This window comes from Schistocerca nitens, chromosome 7 (genome assembly GCF_023898315.1).
Source record: "Schistocerca nitens isolate TAMUIC-IGC-003100 chromosome 7, iqSchNite1.1, whole genome shotgun sequence".
In the NCBI taxonomy this organism is placed as follows: domain Eukaryota; kingdom Metazoa; phylum Arthropoda; class Insecta; order Orthoptera; family Acrididae; genus Schistocerca; species Schistocerca nitens.
In genome coordinates this window covers 1,452,653-1,478,320 of record NC_064620.1, presented here as the reverse complement: position 1 = coordinate 1,478,320, position 25,668 = coordinate 1,452,653, and the positions used below count along the sequence as shown (strand labels likewise).

Genomic DNA, 25,668 nt, shown 5'->3' with positions numbered 1-25,668 from the left:
AATGCCAATCATCGCTATACCCTATTGGAAGACTAGGTTTTCTTCTCTCCCCAGGAAAGGATTTCCAGAGGATCCCACTTCTGACACCATTTTATAAGGTATTTGACTGGTCAGGATGATGGCAGGTGGGTATGATAGTCTTAGGGCGAGCCAGTGATCAGCATTTGAACACGGTCGAATACTTTACTTTAACTTTTATTAAAAACAATTTTTTATTATTACCCTTAGCTGCACTAATAGTTGCGACAATCCATAGTCCTGTCATCCAATATCGCCCACATTCAAAGCACTTTGTGTGAGCTGTCTTGGGTTTGTTTGCAGCCTCACTGATCTATCATTTTCTTCTATTCACTGTGATGTATTCCAACAGACTTAATTTTTTCCACATATTTGCTACAAATAAGTGTCACATTTGAAATTGGCCAGCTCTATAATGGCCAGAGCCCGAATTTCCAAGCAAATTCATGTATTGACCATTTTAGGGAATAAATTCTTATGTCACAGACTTTTTAATGTAATATCTCATATCTAGACATTTATAAGGGATACAGTTAATCTTCCTGGTTTGCATAGACATGATAGGTACTCTCATTTCTCATGTAAATTATGATCAAATTGAAGATTATGTAAAATTTATGGAAATTTGGATGACCTAATTATTATTTTAGAACTGAGAAATTTTGGCAATTTCTGGAGGCCTTTGTTTCAAAGAATTGTGTGTAAAATATAACACAATAGGCCTAAACCATTTTCTTATCACATCTATGTTAAGATGTTAATTGACAAAACAAAAGTTTTTCCTTGTCACCCACAATGAAAAGTGGCCGACAGAAGTACAGAACACACATTTTCAGCTATTCCCATGGCTTTTCAGAACAAGTCAGAATATTTTTCCATTGGTGACGTAGTCAAAATCTTACTGTTGTGGCACTAAAGATGTGAGGGAAGTGGTGCTTTGCCATGGTGTAGTGTCTGGCATTGACAGTGTAAATAATAAAATGAGTGATAATTACTAGTGGTAATAATTGTATTTTGATAAGATTATGTCACCACTTAGAATGGTCAGATCGTTCTGAAGTGTCATTTTTCTATTCTTATTTCTTAATGCTATAACACCTTTAAAACAGTCTCATTTTCCTTTATCCATGTGAGGAACACATTTGAAGATCAACATCTATGTGTATAATGAGCAATCTCAAACCTGTTTCTTTCATTACAAATTTATACCATTGTAGCTTTTTGGTACAGTGTGTACGAACTCGTGTCTGTTAGTTCCAAACCAGAGACAGACATTCCCCCTCTCAAGCCTCCCCTTATTGCAGCGATATTGGTACTCTCTTGCTCTCCTCCAATTTCATGCCCTTGAGATAAAACACTAACTTCAAATGTTTGTACTGTAACAAATACTCCACCGCTCATAATCCAATGAACACACAAACATCAGTATAAATTTGTGTAAAACTGTGAAGTGTGCTCATCACACTTTCCAGTATTGCAAGATGAAACCTTGTCCCAAAACGAACTGAGGAAAAAGTTTTTAAGAGCAGACGTTGTTGTATGTGCCATTTTATGAGTCACTTACCTCAAAGGCGTGTGTGATGCAGAGGGAGTGTGTTGTTTAGCCTCCGTGTTTGTGAGAGGGGGAATGTTGACTTGACTCCACATGGGTGCTGTCAACCCACAGGTGTGTATACTTCCTACAGAATGGAACTGATACCCATTGGCCAATGTTTTGGATAAAATCATGTGCCAAAGTGAAATAAATATAAATATGAAACTGAAACTGAATTTTGATACTGTGTATTTATAATGTTTTTTGCTTCATTGTGCTATTTTGATCTTAAAAAGTGTGGGAACTCGTGTCAATCCGTATGCTAGCATGTGAAGCTCTCAAGAGAGTAAACAACTTAATTGCCATTTTGTTTGACAAGTCTGTGCAGCTCTTGTGACCAGAGTGTGTGAATAGAGGCTTCTAGTAACTGATGGTGCTTCATGCATAGCTAGAGCAACTAAGGGGCTTTAGGTTCCCTACCCCCGTATTATGTCTGTCACCTTGCAGAAGAGGTGCAATCAAATTACCCTGATGCGGACAAATTACAAGGGGCATTTGAAAAGTCCGTGCAGAGTTCGAGAGATGGCACCACCGGCGCGTATCAAGGTCATGTTTAGTTAGTATCATCTTTCAAAAGAACGCACACAAAGTTTCAGCCATATTGGTCTATTTCTTTGTGTTTGGCATTCGTGTGAATCAAGGAAGTAGAGTGATTGTCAAAAAATGGACGAAAAAGAATTTCGCTTGGTGGTTAAATGTTACTTTATGAAAGGCAAAACGCTTCAGGAGACTAAAGAGAACTAACATTATGATGACTCTGCACCTTTGATTAGAACAGTTTATAAGTGGTTTCAAAATTTTCGGAGTGGCCATATGGGCACAAGTGATGCTGAACGTTCTGGACGCCCTGTGGAGGTTACAACTCCAAAAATAATTGATAAAATCCATGATATGGGGATGGATGACAGAAGAGTTAAGGTGCAAGAGTTTGCTAGTGCTGTGGGCATCTTGAATGAACAGGTACATAATATTTTTCATAAACATTTGGACATGAGAAAGCTATCCGCAAGATGGGTTCCGCGACTGCTCACGCTTGATCAAACACGGAATCATGTGAACTGTTGCAAGGATGGTTTGAAGCTGTTCAGGAGGTATCCGCAGGACTTCAAGCGTCAATTCATCACTGGATGAAACATAGATACATTACTATACTCCTGAGGCCAAACAACAATCTAAACAATGGGTTACCAAGGGAGAATCTGCATTCAAAAAAGCGAAGACCATTCCTTCGGCCGAAAGGGTTATGGCGACTGTCTTTTGGGATTCGCAAGGGATAATTCTCATCGACTATCTGGAAAAGGGTAAAACTATTATAGATGCATATTATTCATCATTATTGGACCTTTTGAAAACCAAGTTGCAAGAAAAACGCAGGTGACTGGACTGCAAAAAAGCCCTTTTTCATCACAACAATGCACCAGCACACACGTCAGCAGTTGTGGTCGCACAATTAAAGGAACTCATTTCACATCCACATCCCCCCCCTCCCCCCCTCTATTCTCCAGACTTGGCCCCCTCGGACTACTATTTGCTCCCCAATTTGAAGAAATGGCAGGTGGGACAAAGATTTTATTCAAATGAGAAGGTGATTGCAGCAACTAATAGCTATTTTGCAGACTTGGACAATTTGTATTATTCAGAAGGGATCATCAAATTAGAACAGTGTTGGATGAAGTGTATAAGTCTAAATGGAGACTGTCAAAAAATAAAAAGATTTATCCTAAACACGTAAGCAGTTTTTATTTTTGCACGGCCTTTTCAAACGCCCCTCGTAGTTCCCTGAGGTGAGAAAACCTCTGTTATATCTCAGCTATAGGTCAGAAATTCAAGGAACAAGCATCTTCACTGGCCCCTCCCTACTCAGCCTGTCTTTGCATAATGGGGCTCTTGGCTTAACGCTGCTGGCTGTTACTGCACAATTTTTTTTCAAAGTTTCTAATTGGGAGACAGCTTCCTCTTAAGTCTACAGAAAATAAACAGTCCAGCAATGGCAAAATCATCTTATATAACAAAAAATACCTTGTTCCGCTTAATCATATGAGATTCATTTCACACCAGTCAACATGAATTGCATGCAGAGTATTTTTAACAACATTCATATTTGTTGGATGAGATTTGTGATGTTGTTTGCAGTAGATACACACACATACAATACATACTCCAATCATGAATATAACCTTTGTCATTTCTTTTTAGTACATCACATTTTGATGTGCCACATTTTAATTGAGATTGCTGTCAAACATTTGTTACTTCCTCTCTTACAAAACAAGGTTTTTTACAGCTGTCACTCATGTCTGCCTGTTCCTACAGTTTCCAGAATGTCAGCAGTTTTGGAAATTGAGATGTCTGCATTTGCAGTCTGAACATAGCCTGTGCATGAGATTTGAGAAACAGAAAATAAAGTTTATATTCAGTCAAATAAAACATTTTCCACTATGTTACACTAGTTTTACATCAAAGGCCTCTAATTTGACATCCCCAACTCCACATGCTTCTAACTCAATAGTGTCGCCAATCAAAACTTTCATATACTGATTTATTTTTATGTAATTTATTAGCCAGTCCGTCCAAAATGTCACATGTTGCATGGCTACAATCTTTGCACCAAAATATTTTTCTCAGTCGGATTGTAAACTTGTCATTTATGTTGGCAGTAGATAATACAGCAGTGGCTAATGCTTTGTGTTTAAAATCTTTTGATTCTGTACGGGTTTAGGTTTTTCATTTGCCCGATTTCTGTCTTTAGGATATGTTTGGCATTATCTGGCAAAATGACCCTTTTGTTTGCAGCTGTCAGATTGATTTTCTTTGCTTACAATGTGCTAAATATTTGTTATATGGTTTATTTCTGCAATTTTTCTCTACAAGCACATTTTTTGTTGCATTTGAAACACAGAACTGTAAACTTTTCCTGCTGGCTTGTTTTGACAGATTGCTTATTTTGTTTAGAGATAAAGTATTTTGGGACATATTTGACTGTTTTGCCTCAGTTAATCTATGTTCTTCCAGTTGCAAACATTCAAATAATGTCAACATTTTTGTCAGCTGCTGCTACATTATCCCATGCAGTACGAAAATGGTGAAGCTTCGCATGTAACATTCCAAGAATTCGTGACAAAATTGAGCTCTGTTTCCCAGATTTGCTTTCTGCTGTTAGAACTTCCATGTATTCTTGAATCTGCATACAGTTTGAATAGCTGATTTGCTGAGGCAGTATCACGAAAACAGGCTCCCGGAGGCCATCTCACTGTCATACAGCATTACCAGTTGTGGTAATTTCAAATGTTAGTAAAAGCTGTGAATAAAATATTAGATATCCGCATTTTCAGTCTAGAATTGATGGAGTACTTTCCGTAAGAACACTCTTGCTAGCTGCTACAAAGAAATATAAAAACTAATGTTAACAAGAAATTTTGAAGAAAAAATTCTTTTTTCGTCAAACTGGAAGCAGAACTGGCGTATTTTGACTAAAATAGTATACAAACAGTCTCGGATTTTATAGATGCATGTGATCCACCTTTTATCATGAGAACATAAAAGTATTCAGAATTAAAAAATAAAATACCAAAAGAGGTGGGAAACTGATCCGCCTGTGTAACAAAAAATGAATTTGTGTTGTTCCGTTGGACTTTGTGGAAACTTCCAGTGAGAATGTTGTTAAGAAAACTATGAATTTAATGTTGGTCGCGCCAGTATATCACTACTGTATTGTCACCTATGAACATGTTTTATTTAAAAGAGACTCTGTGCACGACAGTGCGCAAGTATAGCGTATGCTGCTGCCAGGATATCACTACCGTATTGTCACCTATGAACACATTTTATTTAAAAGAGACTCTGTGCACAACAGTGCACAAGTATAGGGTATGCTGCTGTCAGGATTTTAGTTCAGACAGCTGACCTAAATAGTACCGAGAATATTCCCTACCTAAATAATTTTTTTTATTTGCAGCTTTCACTGACCCCTCGTCACTGCACCCATAACTCAATACATTGTACAGAAGTAACTCTTGCTACTTTCAGCCAGTATTGCCATCGAAAATGAACAAAATGTATTTTTGCATGTGGTTTTGTAAAACCCAAATTATATCAAAGTGCACTACAAAGAGTATTGGTCTCTGCATGCAGTAAGTGCATTGTAGACAAAAATTTGTTCTTGCTGCTGCAGTGTCTCTCCATCGTTACACTTTCTGAATCAAAAATCAAGTGAACAGAGAAGACTGACAGTGGAGGTCTCTGAGGCAGAATAATTAATTTTTTCATGGACCCCCTCAGGGGGCTCACGGTTCTTTCGTGAGTTCTTGAGTGGCGCTCACAGGGCCCCAAGCTACTGCAGCCCATTCTCCTACTCGAGCTGCATTTCCTTCTTTGTGGCTCTCCTTCCCCATCCTCGTTCCTTCACGGCTGCCTCCACCTTCCTCTCCTTCGGTGTTCTTACTTATGTCTACGTGGCCATCCACCTGGTTTCCCAAGCATTTTACCTTTCATCCTTTTGTGTTTTTGGTCCCCTTAGGGGTTTGATCCCCTCTTCTAAATTTTCCCTCTGTAGTGTGAGCCTTTGGTCGAAGAACTCACTCTTTAGCATCTATGGCGTGGCTTCTTCTCCCCTGTTACTTTCCCTCTTCCTTCCCCACCGTAGCCCCCCTTCGCCCTGCTAGGTCACCAGCGTGTGTAACCAGTCCATGTGGTGGGGCTGTTTATGTACCCATCTGGCTGAGCCTCTGACAACACAGGGATCTCTATTCCAATACCTGAGCTGTTGCCACCCCAGGTATGCCCAAGAATGGTTCCTGGTATTCTGGGGCATAGGAACTTCTAGCAACGGCCTGCATGCTAGGTGCCCCTTACAGTGGCTGGGTGGCACCCACGGGGAGAGCTTCTGATAGGAATGGGAATGCTTTGCGCATGAAGAGTATTAAGCTCCAAAAAACTGACCGTTCTTAGACAGCCGTCTCTTTGAGTGGTAATGTGGATCATCGAATTCTGCTTCTTATTACTCTTTGGCCTTCCCTTGCCGGAGAGGAGGGCCTGAGTCATCAGCATGGAGTGACACACTTTTCCTTTACCTGGTCTGTACTAACACAGCCGGGAGGGGGGGGGCGCGTTCACCACCACAAAGCCACTATATATATTCATTTAAAAAAAAAAAATCGTAGAAGAGTATAGCGAAGTGGAGTCTCAGTAAGATGCAGTTGGGTTCCCTGTTGATCAAAGCTTATTCTGCCACCCCCTCTGCAGCTCTATGTGCTCGTGATCATCTTGGTGGCTATTACACCTCACCAGTCTCTCAATATGGTCCAGGGAGTCCTATTTCATTGGGACCTCATCCTTAAAACTGAGAGAGACTGCCGGGCTGTTCTAGAATGACGGCTTTCATTTTGTTCGACATGTGCAGTAAGGTCATAAGGACAATTTGTTGACCGATACTGCCACCTTTATTCTGGCTTTAGAGGGAGATATCCTCCCGAAGAAGATTAAGGTTGTGTGTTATCGCCATACATCCTACCATCCATGAGGTGCTTGCATTTCGGGCATGCATTGCCGATGTATGGCGGATCCTCTGAATGATGACTGTGGAGACACACTCCGTGAAGGGTGCCCCTATGTTCCTCCAGCCATTTGTGTAAATTGTCACGACAGTCATTCTCCGTGCTCACAAGATTGCCCAGCTTACAAGAAAGAGGTTTGTCAGACAGACTCCAGCCTGTATCAATGATTTCTACATTTGCCTTTGTTATGTCCTTTCCCTCTCCTCCCTCTTCCTTGCACCTGTCCTCTCCCCGTCTCCTCTCCTGTCCTCTCCCCTCCCCTCCCCTCCCCTCTCCTACGGTACTGACCACATCCCCTCTGGGTGCCCCACCCACAGGTGATGGGGCTCGCTCCCAGGACGCTTCCCCTCGGCGTCTCTCAGGTCGGAGGCCTGCTACCGCAACTCGGACACACGACACACAGTCAGTGCACCCCGAGATCACCCACTCTCTTTCAGTTCGGGGTCTTACAGAAGCCTGCTCTCGCGTTGTGCCCTGCCCTCCTCAACTTACGAAAGAGAGAAGAAGAAGAAACCCGAGTCCCAGGAGAAGGCTTCCCCCTTTGCCCCTCAGATGATAAATCTCCCCAACCCCTCCACCCACAACCTTAGTCTGACATCTGTCTTACGGATGTCACCCCGTTGTTGTTGGTGAAGGATGTTGACCCAGCAGTGTGATTGGTTCCAGCCCGTTCGCCTCCCACTTGGATACCCACTCCGTGATTATTCAGTGGAACTGTAATGGATACTACCATCACCTCGGTGCAATCTCTTATTGCCTATTACTCGGCAGCTTCTATTGTTCTCCAGGATGCTCCTCTTACTGATGCTCACTCACCAACCCTTTACGGGTTTCATGCTTTCTGCCAGAACCGGGTCAGTGCTTTTAGGGCTACTGGCGATGTTTGCGCATTGGTCCATACAGGTATTGTTAGTACACGGATCCCACTTCGTATCATATCGGAAGTGGTTGCTGTATGGTACCACTTTTTGTGGTCACGGTTTGCAATCTGTGTCCCCCTCCTAACTGCCTTTCTTCAGCAACTCCCGCTTTCCCTCACCCTCCCTTCTCCTTGGGGATTTTAATGCCCATCACCGTTTGTGGGGCAGTGCTTCTTCATCTAGTTGGGGCTCATCATTGTCCAATTTTTTGTGGACCACGACCTGTGCCTTTTGAATAATGGTTTCCCTGCTCATTATATTGCTGCGTAAGGCACATTCTTTGCAGTTACGCTTTTGCTCTCTTCTTCTCCCCTACTTCCTTTCTTACACTGGTCACCATACTATGACCTGTGTGGTAGTGACCGCTTTACATTGATTCTCTCATTCCCTTCCTGCCTCCCAATGTCCAGGTTTCGCCACTGGACTTCCCATTGTGCCAATTGACCTCGCAGGTCATTTCTCCACCTTCTTTCTCAGGTTGTATCGATAAAGTCGTCTGTGACGTGTCTGATAAAATAATCCGTGCTGCCAGCATTCCTCACTTGAAGTGCCCTGTTCACTGTCGACCAGTTGCGTGGTGGAGCACGAATGCGTTGCCTCCTCTAGATTCTTCTCTCCTTTCAGGAGGGACAGTCTCCAATTGATCATCTGCCACAGTTCAGCAGGCCTTTTCTTAGCACTGCCATCTTATTGCAATTTTCATCGATCTTTGTAAGGCCTACGACACAGTTTGGCACCATCACATCGTCCTTATGCTCGATGAGTGGAATCTTAGGGCTCCCTCCCGGTTTTTATTTCCCGGTTACTGTTCCACCGGTCGTTCAGAGTCCAGGTTGGCTCTGTTCTTAGTTCTTCACAGACCCAGGAGAATGGTATTCCACAGGATTCTGTATTAAGGTCCTTTTTCTAATCAAAATTAATGGACTTTTGACCTCTGCCAAATCATTGGTCACTCTGCTCTGTATGTGGGTGATTTCTGTATTTGGGCTAGCTCCCAATCGGTGAGCTCAGCAGAACAACAGGTCCAGGATGCCAACCGGCGTGCTTCCATGTGGACATTCACGCGCATTTATCAAGTAAGTCAAGGATGGTGCATTTCTGTTGGCATACTATGGTTCATCCTGTTCCAGAGTTCTACCTCGATGCCCAACACCTGACTGTGGTCCTGCAGTTTGTTTCTTGGGTCTTCTTTTTGTCATCAAGCTTACTTGTTTGCCCACATATCAGTCATCTGAAGGTTGGTTGGTTGTGTAAACTCGGTGTTCTTTGCTTCCGTGCCCACACCTCTTGGGATGTAGATCATTCAACCCTTCTCGGCCTTTACTGGGTATTATTTCTGTCCCATCTGGACTACGGTTGTCAAGTTCATAGATTAGCATCCCCTTCGATGCTGCTCCTCTTGCACCCAGTTCACCATTGTGATATCTGTTTAGCCTCTAGTGCTTTCCACACTAGCCCTGTTTTATAGTCTTCTGGTTGACACTGGGATCGCTCCCCTTTAGATTCAGCAGTCCCAGATCCTGGTTTCCTATGCCACCAGTATCACTCTTCCCCTGCTCACTCTTCCTATTCTATTTTTTTCACAGTTTCAGGCAATTGCCCTTCCACAGCCCACTTTCGGGTGTGTTTACCAGCTGGGCTCTGCCTCACTTCTCTCCACCATGACTTTGATCTCCCCTCCTTATACTCTTCCCCACATTCTTCCCCCCCCCTCCCTCCTCCCCCCTCCCCCCGCCTTGCTTAGTTCCTCAGCCTCGGATTCAGATGGATTTTTTCAGGAACCAAATGCCTCCATTGTTCCAGTGGTGTTCCATTGTTTCTTCTACATGCTCTTACAGGAGTTTCAGGATGACATTGTTCTTTTACACTGATGGCTCTAAATCCGCTGATGATCCTGTGGGATATGTCTTCTATTGGTACAGAAAACCATCTCTTGTCTGCCACGTGTGGGGTGTCGACTGTGGAACTGATAGCCATCTATTGGGGCCTCTGATTTATTAAACAGTCCTATCTCACCCAAGTTTTGTTAGCTCGAAACTCAGTGAGTGGGTTTCAGGCTCTCACTCGGTGTTTTCCCGCCACACCTGGTCTATGCCATCCGTGACCTCCTAGCTAATCGTGATGTTGCATGTTCAGTTGATTTCCTTCGGGTTCTTGGCCACATAGGTATTCCAGGTAATGAAATTGCTGATCATCTGGCTGAGGGTCGCGACCACCTATCCCCCATTCTCCATGACCCCTCTGGGGACAGATTCGCGGCTTTACATCAAATGTCATTTTGCTCAATCGTGGGCTGACCCTTAGGAAGTCACTCACCTGTGTAATAAAAAAAGGAGACCCCCACCATGTGGCATTCTTCCCTGTGCCCCTCCTGGTGAGTATCTGCTATCCTCTGCCATCTTCGTATTGGCCATATTAGGTTCACCCATTGGTTTTTACTCCGCCACGAGCCCCCTGCCTCCTTTATAGTTGTGGGGCTCCGCTCACGGTGATCCATATTTTGCTGGACTGCCCTTGCCTTTCGGCCTTTTGCACTAAATATGCCCTCCCACCTTCTTTGTTTCAGATGTTAGCAAACAATCCATGCATGGTTAGGCTGTTTTCAGTTTTGTTCATGAAAGTCGTTTGTGCTTTCAGGTACATGTCCTTGAATTTTCCTCTAGCATTTGAGTCTCTCAGCATAGGCATTGGTTACAGAGTCTTTCACCATGCCTCCACCCCGGCCACATTTCCCCCCCCCCCCCCCCCCCTTTCTCTACTTTTGTCTGATTTGTTGTGCTCTTTTGTTTCCCCTTTTCTTGTGCCTTCTTCCCCAGGTGTCGTCCCTGTTCTATTGTGATAATGGTATGATGTGGGTGGTGGTACTGGTGCCCTATCGTGCATAGCATTTCTGGGGCACCCCTGCTCTCCCGGTTTCCACCCATCCTGCACCTCTTCTTTCCTCCTCATGCTGCCCTGATGCCCCTTTTCCCTCATTGTTTGTACATTATCCCTTTCCTTGACTAGGCTGTGCTGTTTGTGTTGTTCATTCCTTGATTCCTGCCATCCTAGATTGTGGGACCAATGGTCTCACTGTTTGGTTTCCTCCCTAAAACAGTCAACCAACCAACAAGCATTTTTCGTGTAGATCACCCTGTATTTTTCCAGCTGTTGGATGCGCTTCTCCGTCGTAGTATCGAAGCACAGTTCTACGCACTAACTTATTTTCAGAATTGTCAAATTCTGTAATTTCAGTTTTCATCTATATTTTTTTCTTGGAAATTCAAAACTGGTGCTCATATTTAGAGATTCTGCTGATGTTACTGCACAAAATTTACATTATTCCTGGCTTCTTCCCTTTCAGCCAGATCAGTAAAAAAACCAGTACATCTGATGTGACAATTTTAGATTGCTTTCAAATGTCTTCTCACCCTTCGCACTCACCAACAGGAGTAGCATTACACATGGTCCCATGCTCCTGCATTTTACTCACTACTGTGAACTGTGCCATGGAAAATTGAAACCACCCATGAAAAGATGATATGACACAGAAAAACAGATCATTCAGCTGGCACTGACCTTGTGCTGTGTTAACAGTGTACGTGTGGCGACTAAGTCATGAGGCATAGTGCCGGCAGATTCCAGGGAGTGGGTGTGACCTTGAGGTGTCTCAATTTTGCGACAACCGTAGTAGTATTGTATTAGGAGCAAAAAATTTCTTTGCAAACCTTCAGTAGTAAAATCTCATTTCTTACCATGTATTGTTTCTATACAACTTCTTAGATTTTAATGTTAAGTCTAGCTTAAATTGCTAAAAGATGTAATTGACATTTCCATTGTGTTTCTCTGACAAAAGTTCCGTTTATGACTTCATAGAATCCGTTGAAAACAGACAAACGTCTAGTATCTGTGACGTTAAATCGTATAATTGACTTTTCTAACTGTGTTTTTATTGATGATTAATAAAATAATTCAATCCTCTTCATTCAGTGATGCTACTCCAGGCTACCTGTCGATAAATTCTGATTTTAGTTGCAACTATCTATTTGGTGTTGTTTACAGGAGCACATGTTAACATCTTCACATCTAGCTTGCTTGGACAAGAAACAACTTACTGGGCAAAGAATAATTACTGTAATGTTACTTTTAAAAAAGAGATACGTGGAACATACACACGTCAAAACAAGTTTTGCATCACCTCGGTTCCGGAACCTGTGCAGAAAATTGGAATAGAGATCAACATAAACATCATTTCCGCCTTCTTTATTGCTCATGAAAACCACACATTGCATGTTGTACCACCATACAGCGAGACCTTAAGAGGTGGTCATCCAGATTGCTGTACACACTGGTACCTCTTAATACCCAGTAGCACATCCTATTGCACTGATGAATGCCTGTGTACGAAGTGGCATACTATCTAAAAGTTCATCAAGGCACTGTTGGTCCAGATTTTCCTACTCCTCAATGGCGATTCGGCATGGATCCCTCAGAGTAGTTGGTGGGTCACGTCGTCCATAAACAGCCCTTTTCACTCTGTCCCAGGCATGTTCAGTAAGGTTCATGTCTGGAGGTCATGTGGCCACTCTAGTCCACCGAGGTCGTTATCCTGAAGAAAGTCATTCACAAGATGTGCACAATGGGGGCATGAATTGTCGTCCATGAAGACTAATGCCTCACCAATATGCTGTTGATATTTTTGCACTATTGGTCGGAGGATGGCATTCATTCCATGACCACCAGCGGCGTACGTCAGCCCCACATAATGCCACTCCAAAACATCAAGAACCTCCACCTTGATGCACGTGCTGGATAGTGTGTCTAAGGCGTTACAGCCTGATTGGGTTGTCTCCAAACACGTCTCAGACGATTGTCTGGTTGAAGGCATATGTGACACTCATCAGTGAAGAGAGCATGATGCCAATCCTGAGCGGTCCATTCAGCACGTTGTTAGGGGCCCATCTGTACCGTGCTGCATGGTGTTGTGGTTGCAAAGATGGACCTCGCCATGGATGTCAGGAATGAAGTTGCGCATCATGCAGCCTATTGTGCACAGTTTGAGTCGCAACACAATGTCCTGCAGCTGCACGAAAAGTATTATTCAACATGGTGGTGTTGCTGTCAGGGTTCCCCCAAGCCATAATCTTTAGGTAGCGGTCATCCACTGCAGTAGTAGCCATTGGGCAGCTTGAGCGAGGCATGTCATCGATAGCTCCTGTCTCTGTATCTCCTCCATGTCCGCACAACATCGCTTTGGTTCACTCAGAGACATCTGGACACTTCTCTTTTTGTGAGCCCTTCCTGGCACAAAGCACCAGTACAGATGCGATCAAACCGCGGTATTGACAGACTATAGTCTGATTTAAAGTAGTTGTCACTTGACGTTTGCGCTGCGAAATTGCGGCGTTGTCACGTCAAGCACTGGCTGGAAGCAGCCGCCTCAGCGCATCGCTACCCCTGGCGATAGTAAATCGTTTTAAAGCCTGTATCTTCTACAAAAAGTAAGTAAAAATTTTCACACTCACATATGACGTATATCTCTACACTGTCTCTCAATCTGTCAAATATCTATTCTTAATTTTAATAAGGACAAGAGTTACATTAATTTGTTTGAAACCTTTTAAATTCTCGATTTCGCAAACAGCTTCTAACTTATCACGTCATTACTGCAAAACTATTGGTGTCACAGCAAAATATTTTTTTCCATTCATTACCAAAATAATGCACTCGGCAAAGAATCCTTAAAAGTTTTCGTAGTGCATTACGTTTCCTGTATATAAATTTCTGAAAACAGCGTTTTCAAGCAACCCTATCAGTACTGAACTCGAAACAAGTATGACGTTTAAAATCTCTATCTCCTATAAATATTATGTAAATATTTTGAAATTTACATACAGTATCGGTCTCAGTGGTATCTATAAGCATATCAAATACCTTTTCTTAATTTTAATTAGGGCCGTTGTTACATTAACTGTTGAAGTGTGAGAAAGTTTCGCGTCCAGAAAAGTTTTCTTCTTTAGATCCCAAATCTCGAAAACTATTACACATATTGAATAACATCTCGGTGTATATACAAAATGAAATAGAATTAAAATTCCGTCTAACTTACCGTAAGGAGATGACGATAGCTGGCCAAACAGTATTTATTTCTTAGTCTCACAACAAGAATAAGAATTAATCTAAATAAATTCACAAACACAGTATTTAATGGCAGTAAGTACACTGCACACTAATCAGACAGTGCGAAAACACCGCTTAATTCAGAGTCAGAGTCAGTGGAACTATCCGTCTCGCTGCTCGTATTGACAGATATAATCAAGTCTTCGACACTTTGTTGTAAGATACCTTCATTGTTCCATGCGTCGTGTATCACTCCTTCTGCCAGTCTTCCGATGTCACAATTTCAGCTGCCTCTTTCAAAAGGCGTTCCACTTCGGTTAATGTGAATTTCTTATTTCCTGCAGCAATATGCCGTTTAACCTGAACCCAAATCAGCTCTATTGCGTTGAAATGGCAATGGTAATGAGGCAATCTGAGCACTTTATGCCCTTACTTTTTTTTGCTACTTCATCCACAATGTAAATCGGGTTCTTTGGCTTGTGTTGCGATACAAGTTCTAATAATTCTGCCCTTGTAAAATTACTGTCGAACTGCACCTTATGTTTCTATAACCAGCTAACAATGTCGTTTTTCCTCGTTGCCTTTGTGGGTGCTTTGTCTTGTATTACTGAATGATGAGGAGCGTTATCCATAACAATGACAGAGTTTTTTGTTAAGTTCTGGAGCACACCGTCTTCAAACCATTTCACAAAAGTATTGTGGTTCATCTCTTCGTGGTAGTCGGAGGTCTTATTTGAACTGAATAGCAGCAGACAATTTGGAATGAAACCTTTTGAATTTCCGGCATGTGCTACAATTATCCTTTTTCCTCTGCCGATCGGAGCTGCCATACTAACGCTGATGGTACCGTCTGTCCAGCCTTTTTTTAAACTGTGTCCTGCATTCACCCACGTTTCATCAAGCCAAACGATATCATCAAAATTTGTCCCCACTAATTCTCGAAGAAAGCGGTATCGCCAGGCTGCAATATCTTGCCGTTCCATTAGTAACTTTCTGCCAGAGATGGATTTATAGCGGAATCCTAACATTTTCACGACTCAAAGACGATTTACTACCCTGAAACAGGTCAGCCGCTGTGAGGGTAGCATGTAGTTTTTTGAGTGTTGGGTACTCCTTCCTCGAATAAAATGCGTATATTTGACAACGAATGCCATCTTCCTGAAAAGAGTCAAGTTTTGTGACCCTCTTCTCTAGTCGCCTCTTTTTTCCCAGGTGTCTCCAATTCAGATGATTCACTTGAGCCTTCTTTCATGAATTTCTCCTTGCAGATTCTTATTACTGATCGTTCGCTAACTTGCAGAGCAGCTGCGGTTCGCTCCACCACCTTATCCAAATGAACGACAGGCCCTCCTGCATCCTTCTCTCTAACAAAATACTCCCTTAAGGAACACACACATTCGCGCACCTGACTGCGTATAACGACGCCACGTCCGCCACTTTTTGGAGGTTTCCGAGGAGTGTGCAGCCTCGGCCTCCCTCTCTTGCGACTGCTTTCATCAGACATCTGAGGACTGGCTGGCACAATGCCTGTCAGCTCAGCAGAGCGAAGTGGCAACGCAGTGGCAGCCAACAGTGCCGGCTGCCATTGGTTTATTGCTGGCGGGAGCCCTGCAGCCCGTGCCTGTCAAGTGACAACTACTTTAAATCAGACTATAGGCGTAGTTGAACTACAGACAACAGGAGCGGTGCACCTCCTTCCTGGTGGAGTGAATGGAACTGATCAGCTGTCAGACCCCCTCTATCTAATAGGCACTATTCACGCATGGTTGTTTACACCTTTGGGCAGGTTTAGAGACATGTTTGAACAGTCAATGGGACTGTGTCTGTGATATAATATCCACAGTCAACGTCTGTCTTCAGGAGTTCTGGGAATCGGGGTGATTCAAAACTGTTTTTGACGTGTGTTAAAAAAAAAAAAAAAACAAACAAACAGACTTGCACAACATCCAACAACAAAATGAAGAAAAATAATTAATTCTCAACGTTATTTTAAAACATTGAAGTTTGTACATCTGATCATGCTTGACATTGTAAAAAATCAGGTTCTAACCTGATAAATATGGTACGATTAAACATGATACACATTGTCCATTTTAAACTTCTGATGCAACTAGAAGCTTTATATGCAAATGAACATCTTTCCTGATGCACACCCATATATTTGAGGAAGAGGTTATTATTGGAAAATAAAAACACCAACTAGCTGTTATATAATTGCTTTAACTATCAAAATAAAAAAATGTACATTTTTACACATTTATGCATTGCAGAAGAAAACATTCCATGCACATGAAACTATGTGGACAAATTTGGCATATCATTGACACCTGCTTGCTATGTTTGATGGCATGCTTTCACCCACTTGCTTTGGAGAGTTTGTGGTAACAGTTGTTAAAATGTCTTATCACTGGAGTTTCAACCAGTTTGTGATTGCCATTCATTGATGTCTCCCAAACATCATCAATCCCAAGTAACGCATTTGAAACAGCCTTGGGGAAAGCAGTGATACCCATTTTTTGTTGTGTAGTTTGAACATACAAAGTATGAGCATTTACAAGAGTAAATGATAATTAATTGAAACCCCCAGCTGCCGAATCGTCACCTTAGTAGGCGTGACTAATGAGTGGATGGGCAAAGTACCTATTAGGAACATTACGTATGTACATTGTGGACAGTTTGGAATGTGGGTCTCACGAGAAGCATGCAAGGGATAAGTCCCTGCAGTCGCGCATTCATCTGCGTCCTCGGTGGCTCAGATGGATAGAGCGTCTGGCATGTAAACAGGAGATCCTGGGTTTGAGTCCCGGTAGGGGGCACACGTTTTCAGCTGCCCCCATCGAGGTACAGTATGTCAACAACACCTGTCGGCAGCTGAGAGTTTCAATTAATTATCATTTATTCTAGAGGAGCTGCACGGTCATCAATGGTATCTGTTCTTTAAAGAACAGCTACTATTTTCATATATATTTACAAGAGTAGTATTGTATAGTAATTTAAAGGCCACTTTGCGATACTGCTTCACTGATTTCCTCAAGCATGAGCCATAGGTTTTCTTTTGATCTGAAAGATCAATGAAGCGCTTGACTACATTGTAATCCACAATTGCATTTGGTTTTTTCACTTCACCTCTCCTTGTTTTCACAGCCACAAGCTCAGGTTTGTGTTTGGTTGTCAAAAAAAAAATTATGTCTCTCTTGTCACATCACTTTCTAACCACCACCTTTGAATTGCTTTCTGCAATCATTGTTTCCCCCTTCAACTTTTTTGTCATGAAAGTTTTCAGATTCCTCCTTCTCTTTGCGCATAGTGTTCCCACCAGATGAGTTCGTTTCTCTAGAAGAATGTGCACCAACTTCATAGAAGTGTAAAAGTTATCTACAAAGAGTGTCCTTCCAGAATTCAAAAGTGAATCCATTAACTCTAAAAAGTTGCTGTTGTTAAGTCTATAGCATAATTTATTTTCCACAATACACTTTAACTTTCCAAGTATATTCACCTACAGCACACACTTTGTATAATGTCACTCCATATTGAAAACAGTTTTCCAGGAATGTACTGGTGAAATCGTAACCTTCCATGAAATCGAACCATTGTTTCATCGATACAAACAGCTTCACGTGGAATGAAAGCTTCCTGGAATTTTGTGTTCAGAGAGTTCACAAGCTTCCTAATTTTGGACACCTTGTTATGTTCATCTCTGTTTTGTCGCAAAAATGTATGCAACTGAGGAACAAATCAAACCTATTTCAGGGTGTGATAGAAGACACCTGGTTTTTTTGTAAAGTGGATTCTGGTCCCCAGAATCCTCCAATCTTGGTTTATGATCAAGCCCCATCACAACATAAGCCCCATAAATCTCCTCAAATTATCAACACTGATATCACTCCATAAAGTCAGTCTAGATGATGGTGATAATGTTCATGCAGCTATTCCACTAACAATCTTTCGCTCAGCATAACGGTTTGTTTCATTCACTATGAAATTGCACATTTCTTCACCAAGAAAAAAAAAAAAATGTAAACATCAATGGGATGACTATTTGCAGGTAGATTGTCCAAAAGTGCATTGCTTATTCCACAGTTACCAGAAGAAGAAAAAAAAAAGTTTAGGTTTCCCTGTAGATCAAACCACTTTATTCATGAAGTAGGGAACCCACCAGCACAAGAGATCTCTCCAAGTAATGTCTCACTTTCACGGTTTTTGTCAGTGAAAGATGAAACTTTGTTTGCACCATTTGTAGACGTATTATTCGTAACTTGCATATGTACCTTCCGTTTCTTCAGAGGAATTATTTCATCTTCACTACTACTCTCGATCAAGGAATGAGCACAGTACTCTGGGTCGGAATCGCTACCACTTCCAAACAGTGATTCACCTGATAAACTCGATTCCTCCAACCATTTTCGGATTCTGTCCTCATGTGAATCCATTTTTCACCATACATCTACAAAATCTTACTGAAAACAAGCACCACAACGCCATATCTATAAACAAAATGTCAGTGCCAGCAAGGAACATGTATTGATGCTACACCGTAAACAGGTAACAATTGCCTGTCAGCCATTGCTGCCACTACAAAACCAACATCACAGTACTTTTCCCACTGGCCGGTATTATTCGATGCCCATTTGATTCCAACGCAGGTGTGATCGTGTATGCACCACAGGCAAATACTCTCAAACCCTCGCATGCTCGAATATGATGGACATGGCAAAAATGGAAAAATTGATGTGCGTCAGATATGATGCACATGGTGTTGAAATGCTAATAGCAAGTTAACTTAGAGGTATATTCAGAAATAAGAAATAAATATGATTCAGTTTTAAGTTTTATTGTGATTGTCTTTAACAATTATGAATTATCAAATTATAACTAGACATATTATTACTTTTCCAGTTACATTACCAATATTTGTGGCACTTTTTTTTTTTTTGTCAGCATTATTGTAGACAAGATAGACACAAAGCCCACACCACAACAGTAGTGAGAGTTTATATGCTAACTAGCTCCGCGGGTGATGAAGAGATTGAAGAAATATATTATGAAATAAAAGAAATATTCAGATAGTTAAGAGGGACTGGAATTCAATAGTAGGAAAAGAAAGAGAAGGAAAAATAGTATGTGAATGTGGACTAGGGGAAAGGAATGAAAGAGGAAGCTGCCTGTTGGAATTTTGCACAGAGAGTAATTTAATAATAGCTAACATTTGGTTTAAGAATCTTGAAAGAAGGTTATATACGTGGAAGGAACCTGGAAACATTGGCAGGTTTCAGACTGATTATGTGGTACTCATCATCTCAGCCTTTTCCCACGTCATGTGGGGTTGGCGTTGCTTCGCTGGATCCTTCTCTTCCATAAATGCCTATCTACTGCTTCTTCTCTGAGCTACCCTTTCTCGTGAAGGTCCCCTGCTATCTTGTCTTTCCCTCTCAGTTTCAGTCTTCCTCTTCTCCTTAAGTCATCAATTTCTAGGTCTTCAACTCTTCTCCCCACATAGTACTCCCCTCTTCTCTGCATATGTCCATACCATCTTAGCCTACTTTCTTGGATCTTCTTCCCTATGGGCCCCCCTTTCACTGTTCCCCTGATGTACTCATTCCTTAGCCTATCCTTTCGTGTCACCCCACTCATCCACCTTAACATTCTCATTTCTGCCACTTCCATCTTTTTCTCTTGGGCTTTGGTAATGGGTAAGTTTCTGCACTATACAGCATCACAAGCATCACCACAGACCTGTAAAGCTTTCCTTTCATTCTGCAGCTAACCTTCTTATCACACAGTACTCCACTCAGTTTCCTCCAGTTCATTCATCCACTATTTATCCTGTGCTGTATTTCGGCCTATAGTCCTCCATCACTTTCTTGAAGTGCCTCCCACGTGGGTTCACAGATTACTACATCATCGGCAAACATCATGCTCCGAGGTGACTCTTTTTTTCATGTGTTTGACTAGTACATCCATGACAAGGTCAAAGAGATATGGGCTGAGAGCAGATGTCTGATGTAGTCCTACTTTCATTGGAAAGCCCTTGTGGCACCTGCACTGCTCCTGACTAGTGTCATTGCACCTTCATACATGTCATCTACCACCCTGAAATTTACTTCTCAGACACATCCATATCTCTTGCCTCGGCACTCTGTCATGTGCCTTATCAAGATCGATAAACACCATATGCAGTTCAACTTGTACTTCTCTGTGCCTCTCCATCAGTTGCCTTAGTGCAAATATTGCGTCGGTCGTTCCTCTTCCCAGCATAAATCCAAACTGTTCTTCACATACTTCAGTTTCTAGATGCAACCTCTTTTCAGTTATTCTTTCCCAGATCTTCCTTGTGTGGAACATCAGTTTTATCCCTCTATAATTGCCACAGTTTGGGATATCCCCCTTCCCCTTATATATGGGAACCAGTATACTGCTTCTCCATGCATGCAGCATTCTTTCTCCTTTCCAGATCTTCTGCATTAGATCCCAGAGAATATCAGTTCCCTGTTCTCCCAGACTTTTCCATGCTTCTATTGGAATTTGGTCTGCCCCTAGACCTTTCCATTTTTCATTTTCTTTATCGCGTGTTCAACTTTTTTCCTACTTATGCTGTGGGTCATTCCTTCATTTGTATCTTCATCCTCATTCTTCTCTCGTACATTTTCCTCATTCAATAGCCTTTCAAAGTACTCCCATCACCTATTCAGGATTTTCTCAAGGTCGTGTAATACTATACCTGATTCATCCTTTATCTGCCTTATTGATTTTATGTCCTTGGTCACCTTATCTCGTGCTTTAGCAACCTGTAGGAGTTGCCTGCCATCCTGTCTTCTTTCCAACTGTTCATACAACTCTTCCATTGCCTCAGCCTTTGCCTTTGCCAATGCTCTTTTTTCAGTTGTGTAGGCTTCCCTATCTTCCTTTTATGTCAAACCCCCCCCCCCCCCCCTTCCTGTTGCTGGCCGAGTTTTTGTTTATATGGTAGTAACTCAGAGATTTCGGAACCAAATTTTAAATTCTAAGAAATTTCGAGGGGCAGATGTGGACTCTGACCACAATTTATTGCTTACGAACTTTCGATTAAAACTGAAGAAACTGCAAAAAGGCAGGAATTTAAGTTGGAACCTGGATTACTGAAACAACTAGGGGTTGCAGAAAGTTTCAGAGTGAGCTTTAAGGAACGATTGACAAGAATAGTGGAAAGGAATACAATACAGCGGAAGACAAATGGGTAGCTTTGAGAGATGAAATAATGAAGGCAGCAGTGGATCAAATAGGTGAAAAGATGGGGGGCTAGTAGAAATCCTTGGGTAACACAAGAGGTACTGAATTTCATGGATGAAAGAAGAAAATACAAAAATGTAGTAAATGAAGCAGTGAAAGAGACTACAAATGTTCGAAAAATTACATTAACTGAATTTTCTGCCCATTCTTGGTAGAACAACATTATAATAAATAAAAACCCCTAGTTTGCCTTTGTTCTACGGTATTACTTTTGTTGTGTTAACCAGTTTTCAGCTTACAAGGCCATCTTCAGACATTACTTTGCTTTTTTTTCTACAGTATTACTTTCATTGTGTTAACCGGTTTTTGGTGTAAAAGCCCTTTTTCAGACACCTGAAGATGGCCTTGTAAGCTGAAAACCAGTTAACACAATAAAAGTAATACTGTAGAACAAAAGCAAAGGAGCACTTTTCATTTATTTGGTAAATGAGATTGATAGAAAGTGCAAAATTGCTAAGCAGGAATGGCTTGAGGACAAATGTAAGGATTTAGAAGTATACATTACTAGGGGAAAGGATAGATGCTGCCTACAGGAAAACAGAGAACGACCTATACAAATACAAGAGCTTAGATGGAAAACCAGTCCTAAGCAAAGAAGGAAGTGGAAAGGTGAAAGGAGTGTATAGAGGGTCTGTACAAAGGAGATGTGCTTCAGGGAAATATTATAGAAACAGAAGAAGACATAGATGAAGATGAGATGGGAGATATGATACTGTGTGAATAATTTGATAGAGCCCTGGGAGACCTAAATCGAAACAAGACCTCGGGAGTAGACAGCATTCCATTAGAATTACCGATAGCCTTGGGAGGGCCAGCTATGACAGAACTCTTCCATCTGCTGAGCAAGATGTATGAGATAGGGGAAATACACTCAAACTTTAAGAAGAATTTAATGATACCAATTCCAAAGAAAGTAGGTGCTGAAAGGTGTGAATATTATCAAACTATCAGTTTAACAAGTAATGGTTGTAAAATACTAACACAGATTCTTTACAGGAGTATAGAAAAACTGATAGAAGCCTATCTCACGGAAGATCAGTTTGTATTTCAGAGAAATGTAGAAAAATGCAAGGCCTATGACTTGTCATAGAAGATAGGTGAAGGAAAGACATACCTATTTTTGTAGCATTTGTAGACTTGGAGAAAGTCTTTGACAATGTTGACTGGAGTACTCGCTTTGAAATTCTGAAGGTGGCAGGGGTAAAATACATAGAGTAAAAGGCTATTTACAATTTATACAGAAATCATATGGCTGTTATAAGTCGATGGGTATGGAAGGGAAGTAGGGAGTGAGACAGGGTAGCAGCCTATCCCCAATGTTATTCAGTCTGTATATCGAGTGAGCAGAAAAGGAAACAAAAGAAAGTTTCATGATTAGGAGTTTGAGTTCAAGGAGGAGAAATAAAAAGCTTTAAGGTTTGCCAATGACATTGTAATTCAGTCAGAGACAGAAAATGACTTGCAAGAGTAGTTGAACAGAATGGACAGTGTCTTGAAACGAGGATGTAAGATGAACATCAACAAAAACAAAAGAAGGATAGTGGAATGTAGTCGAATTAAATCAGGTGATGCTGAGGGCATTAGATTAAGAAATGAGACACTTAAAGTACTAGAAGAGTTTTGCTATTTGGGGAGCAAAATAACTGATGATGGTTGAAGTAGAGAGGATATAAAATGTAGACTGGCAATGGCAAGGAAAGCGTTTCTGGAGAAGAGAAATTTGTTAACATTGAGTATAGATTTAAGCATCAGGAAGTATTTTCTTGAAAGTACTTGTGTGGAGTGTAGCCCTGTACGGAAGTGAAACATGGACGATAAATAGTTTAGACAAGAAGAGAGTAGAAGCTTTTTAAATGTGATCCTACAGAAGAATGCTGAAGAATAGATGGGTAAATCATGTAACTAATGAGGTGGTACTGAAAAGAATTGGGGAGAAAATAAATTTGTGGCATGCCCTGACTAGAAGAATGGATCGGTTGGTACGACACATTCTGAGAGATCAAGGGATGACCAATTTAGTACTTGGTGGAAGTTGGGGGGGGGGGGGGGGGGTAAAAATCGTAGAGGGAGACAAAGAGGTGAATACAGTAAGCAGATCCAGAAGGACGTAGCTTGCATTAGTTACTCAGAGATGAAGAGGCCCGCACAGGATAGAGTAGCCTGGAGTGCTGCATCAAACCCGTCTTCAGACTGAAGACCACAACAACAGTGTCTCTGTTCTCACTTCGAGAGTGAGTTACAAAATACTGGAAATCTGACAGTATTTCTATGACTAACAAACATAGGTTTCATAAAATGATAATTATGTATGCATGTAGTATAATGAATCAATAGTTACAATCAGGGCCAGTAGGCCCAAGTGTCAAGCCATTGCTTGGGATGCTAGAGGTATCAGAATTGTAAGATATCTTACAGGACATATCACAATTTGTAGTGGTTGAGGTGCCAAGTTGAGAGGGATAACAAGTGCAAGATTAGTATACAGTGTGTGTCACAGTTAGTAGCAAAAACTGACAGATTATGGTGTACGAGGGAAAAGGGTGGTAGGAGGGGGTGTTAAATAATAAGTCACTTGTGTGGGGAAAATGTTCTTGAAAATGACCCTTCTTACAATGATTGAAACATAAAAATTGCAATAATAAGCATTTATGTGCCTTATAAAAGCTAGATCAGCTTGTTTACTAAAGAGTGTAGCACATATTTCAGTTAGCTCACCTTATTCTGTTGTATTGCAATTTGCATCTTTCCTAATTTTTCTCACACACTCCTTCAGTTTTTCTCTACCTCTGGCACCTACGTCTGTATTCTGCAAGCCATAGTATGATATGTGGCAAAAAGTATTTTGTGCACAAGTATTATAAGTTCAATTAAAATTTTAGATGCATAACACATTCAACATTAACTTTCTTCAGTTACTCAACATGATTATTGTTTTGAGGATATGTTTATTTGTATTTGTTTCCTTGTTCTAGTGTAAATAATGTGCACCTGAAGTTGGAGATCCCTATGCCCATTGCCATTGCCACCCATTTCCGAATTTTTTAGTTTGTGTGTTAGATAATAGCTGAAATAAAATATTTCAAATTAAGATTTTATTTTTCATTTGCTAAGCCTGAGTAATGAGTATCAACAAAATTACAAACATTTTTTTTCTTTTCCAGAGTCAACAGGAAATTTGTTTATGAACAGATAGAAATTGAAGGCACTGACATTGTCATAAAAAACAAATTTAAATGAAAAGTAAACTTCTGCTGCCTTCTTTTGTGAAGAAGTTTTACAATCTGCGTACATGGAAATGTGCTTTCAGGTTTTAAAATTTGTGTTATTTACAGAAAGTGTCTGTGAAGTTAAATTGTTTTTTATCATTACGGAATGGTTTACCTTTTATTGAAATGAGGAAGTTCATTCACATAAAAGGAATAGGCAGTTGAATTATGTGATTGTTTGTTTTGTGAAGTAATATATACAGGAATTGAATATTCTTACAGAATTAATATATCAAAGTATGACTGAAGTACTGTGACATCTTATATGCTATTGGTTTGTACAGCAGAATCTAAGTTGGAGATGTCAATTCCAATATTGATGTGAACAAATAAATATGTAACTCTAATCTGCACCTTCTTATTTTTACCCGTATTATCATACTTCATTTGTATATTTACTTGGTCCTAAATAGATCTATTACTTATTACAGTGGTTGTAGTTTAATAATTAACTATTTCGTCCACTCATTGTGTGAGGGTTCGCTTGCATATATCGTACAGGTAATCATACTGTAGCTGCAACCACATTGAAGGGATATCTGTGAGGAGGCCAGTCTAAAGAGGTTTCTGAAGAGGATCGGCAACCTTTTCAGGGCAACATGCTGGATGATTGACTGATCTTGCCCTGCAATACTGAGTCAGAGCATGAAATGTTGGAGCCCTTAATTGGGTGGGTAGGATAAATAAGTTACAAATCAGAAAAGGATAGGCCGAACTTTAGTGGGGATTGGTGGTGTATGGCACATAAACGAGTCTTCTGTACAGGTGACTTCTCATCCTGTCCAGTAAGTCTCCCCTGATCCCAAGTTCTTCGTGGCTTTTCCGAACTCTACCTCTTTTCCTAAACCTCTCCAGTGTGTTTTCTACCCCCTCTTCATTCTCCTTCAACCCTTCTGCTGGAAGGAGGAGCCACTGGTTCCAAAAGCTTGTGTAAGTAAAACCTTTTTTTACGT

The 25,668-nt window shown here is 41.2% G+C and overlaps 1 protein-coding gene across 1 annotated transcript in view; it reads left to right on the top strand.

Annotated features, from left to right (window-relative positions):
* Positions 1-25,051, top strand: part of LOC126194724 (ARL14 effector protein) — a 64,705-nt gene extending 39,654 nt beyond the window's left edge. Inside the window, exon 4 of the mRNA XM_049932974.1 lies at positions 24,611-25,051. Within this exon, the coding sequence (XP_049788931.1) occupies positions 24,611-24,686 (76 nt within the window). The 3' untranslated portion in view covers positions 24,687-25,051. The remainder of the gene's footprint in view (positions 1-24,610) is intronic.
* The last annotated feature ends 617 nt before the right edge of the window (positions 25,052-25,668 follow it).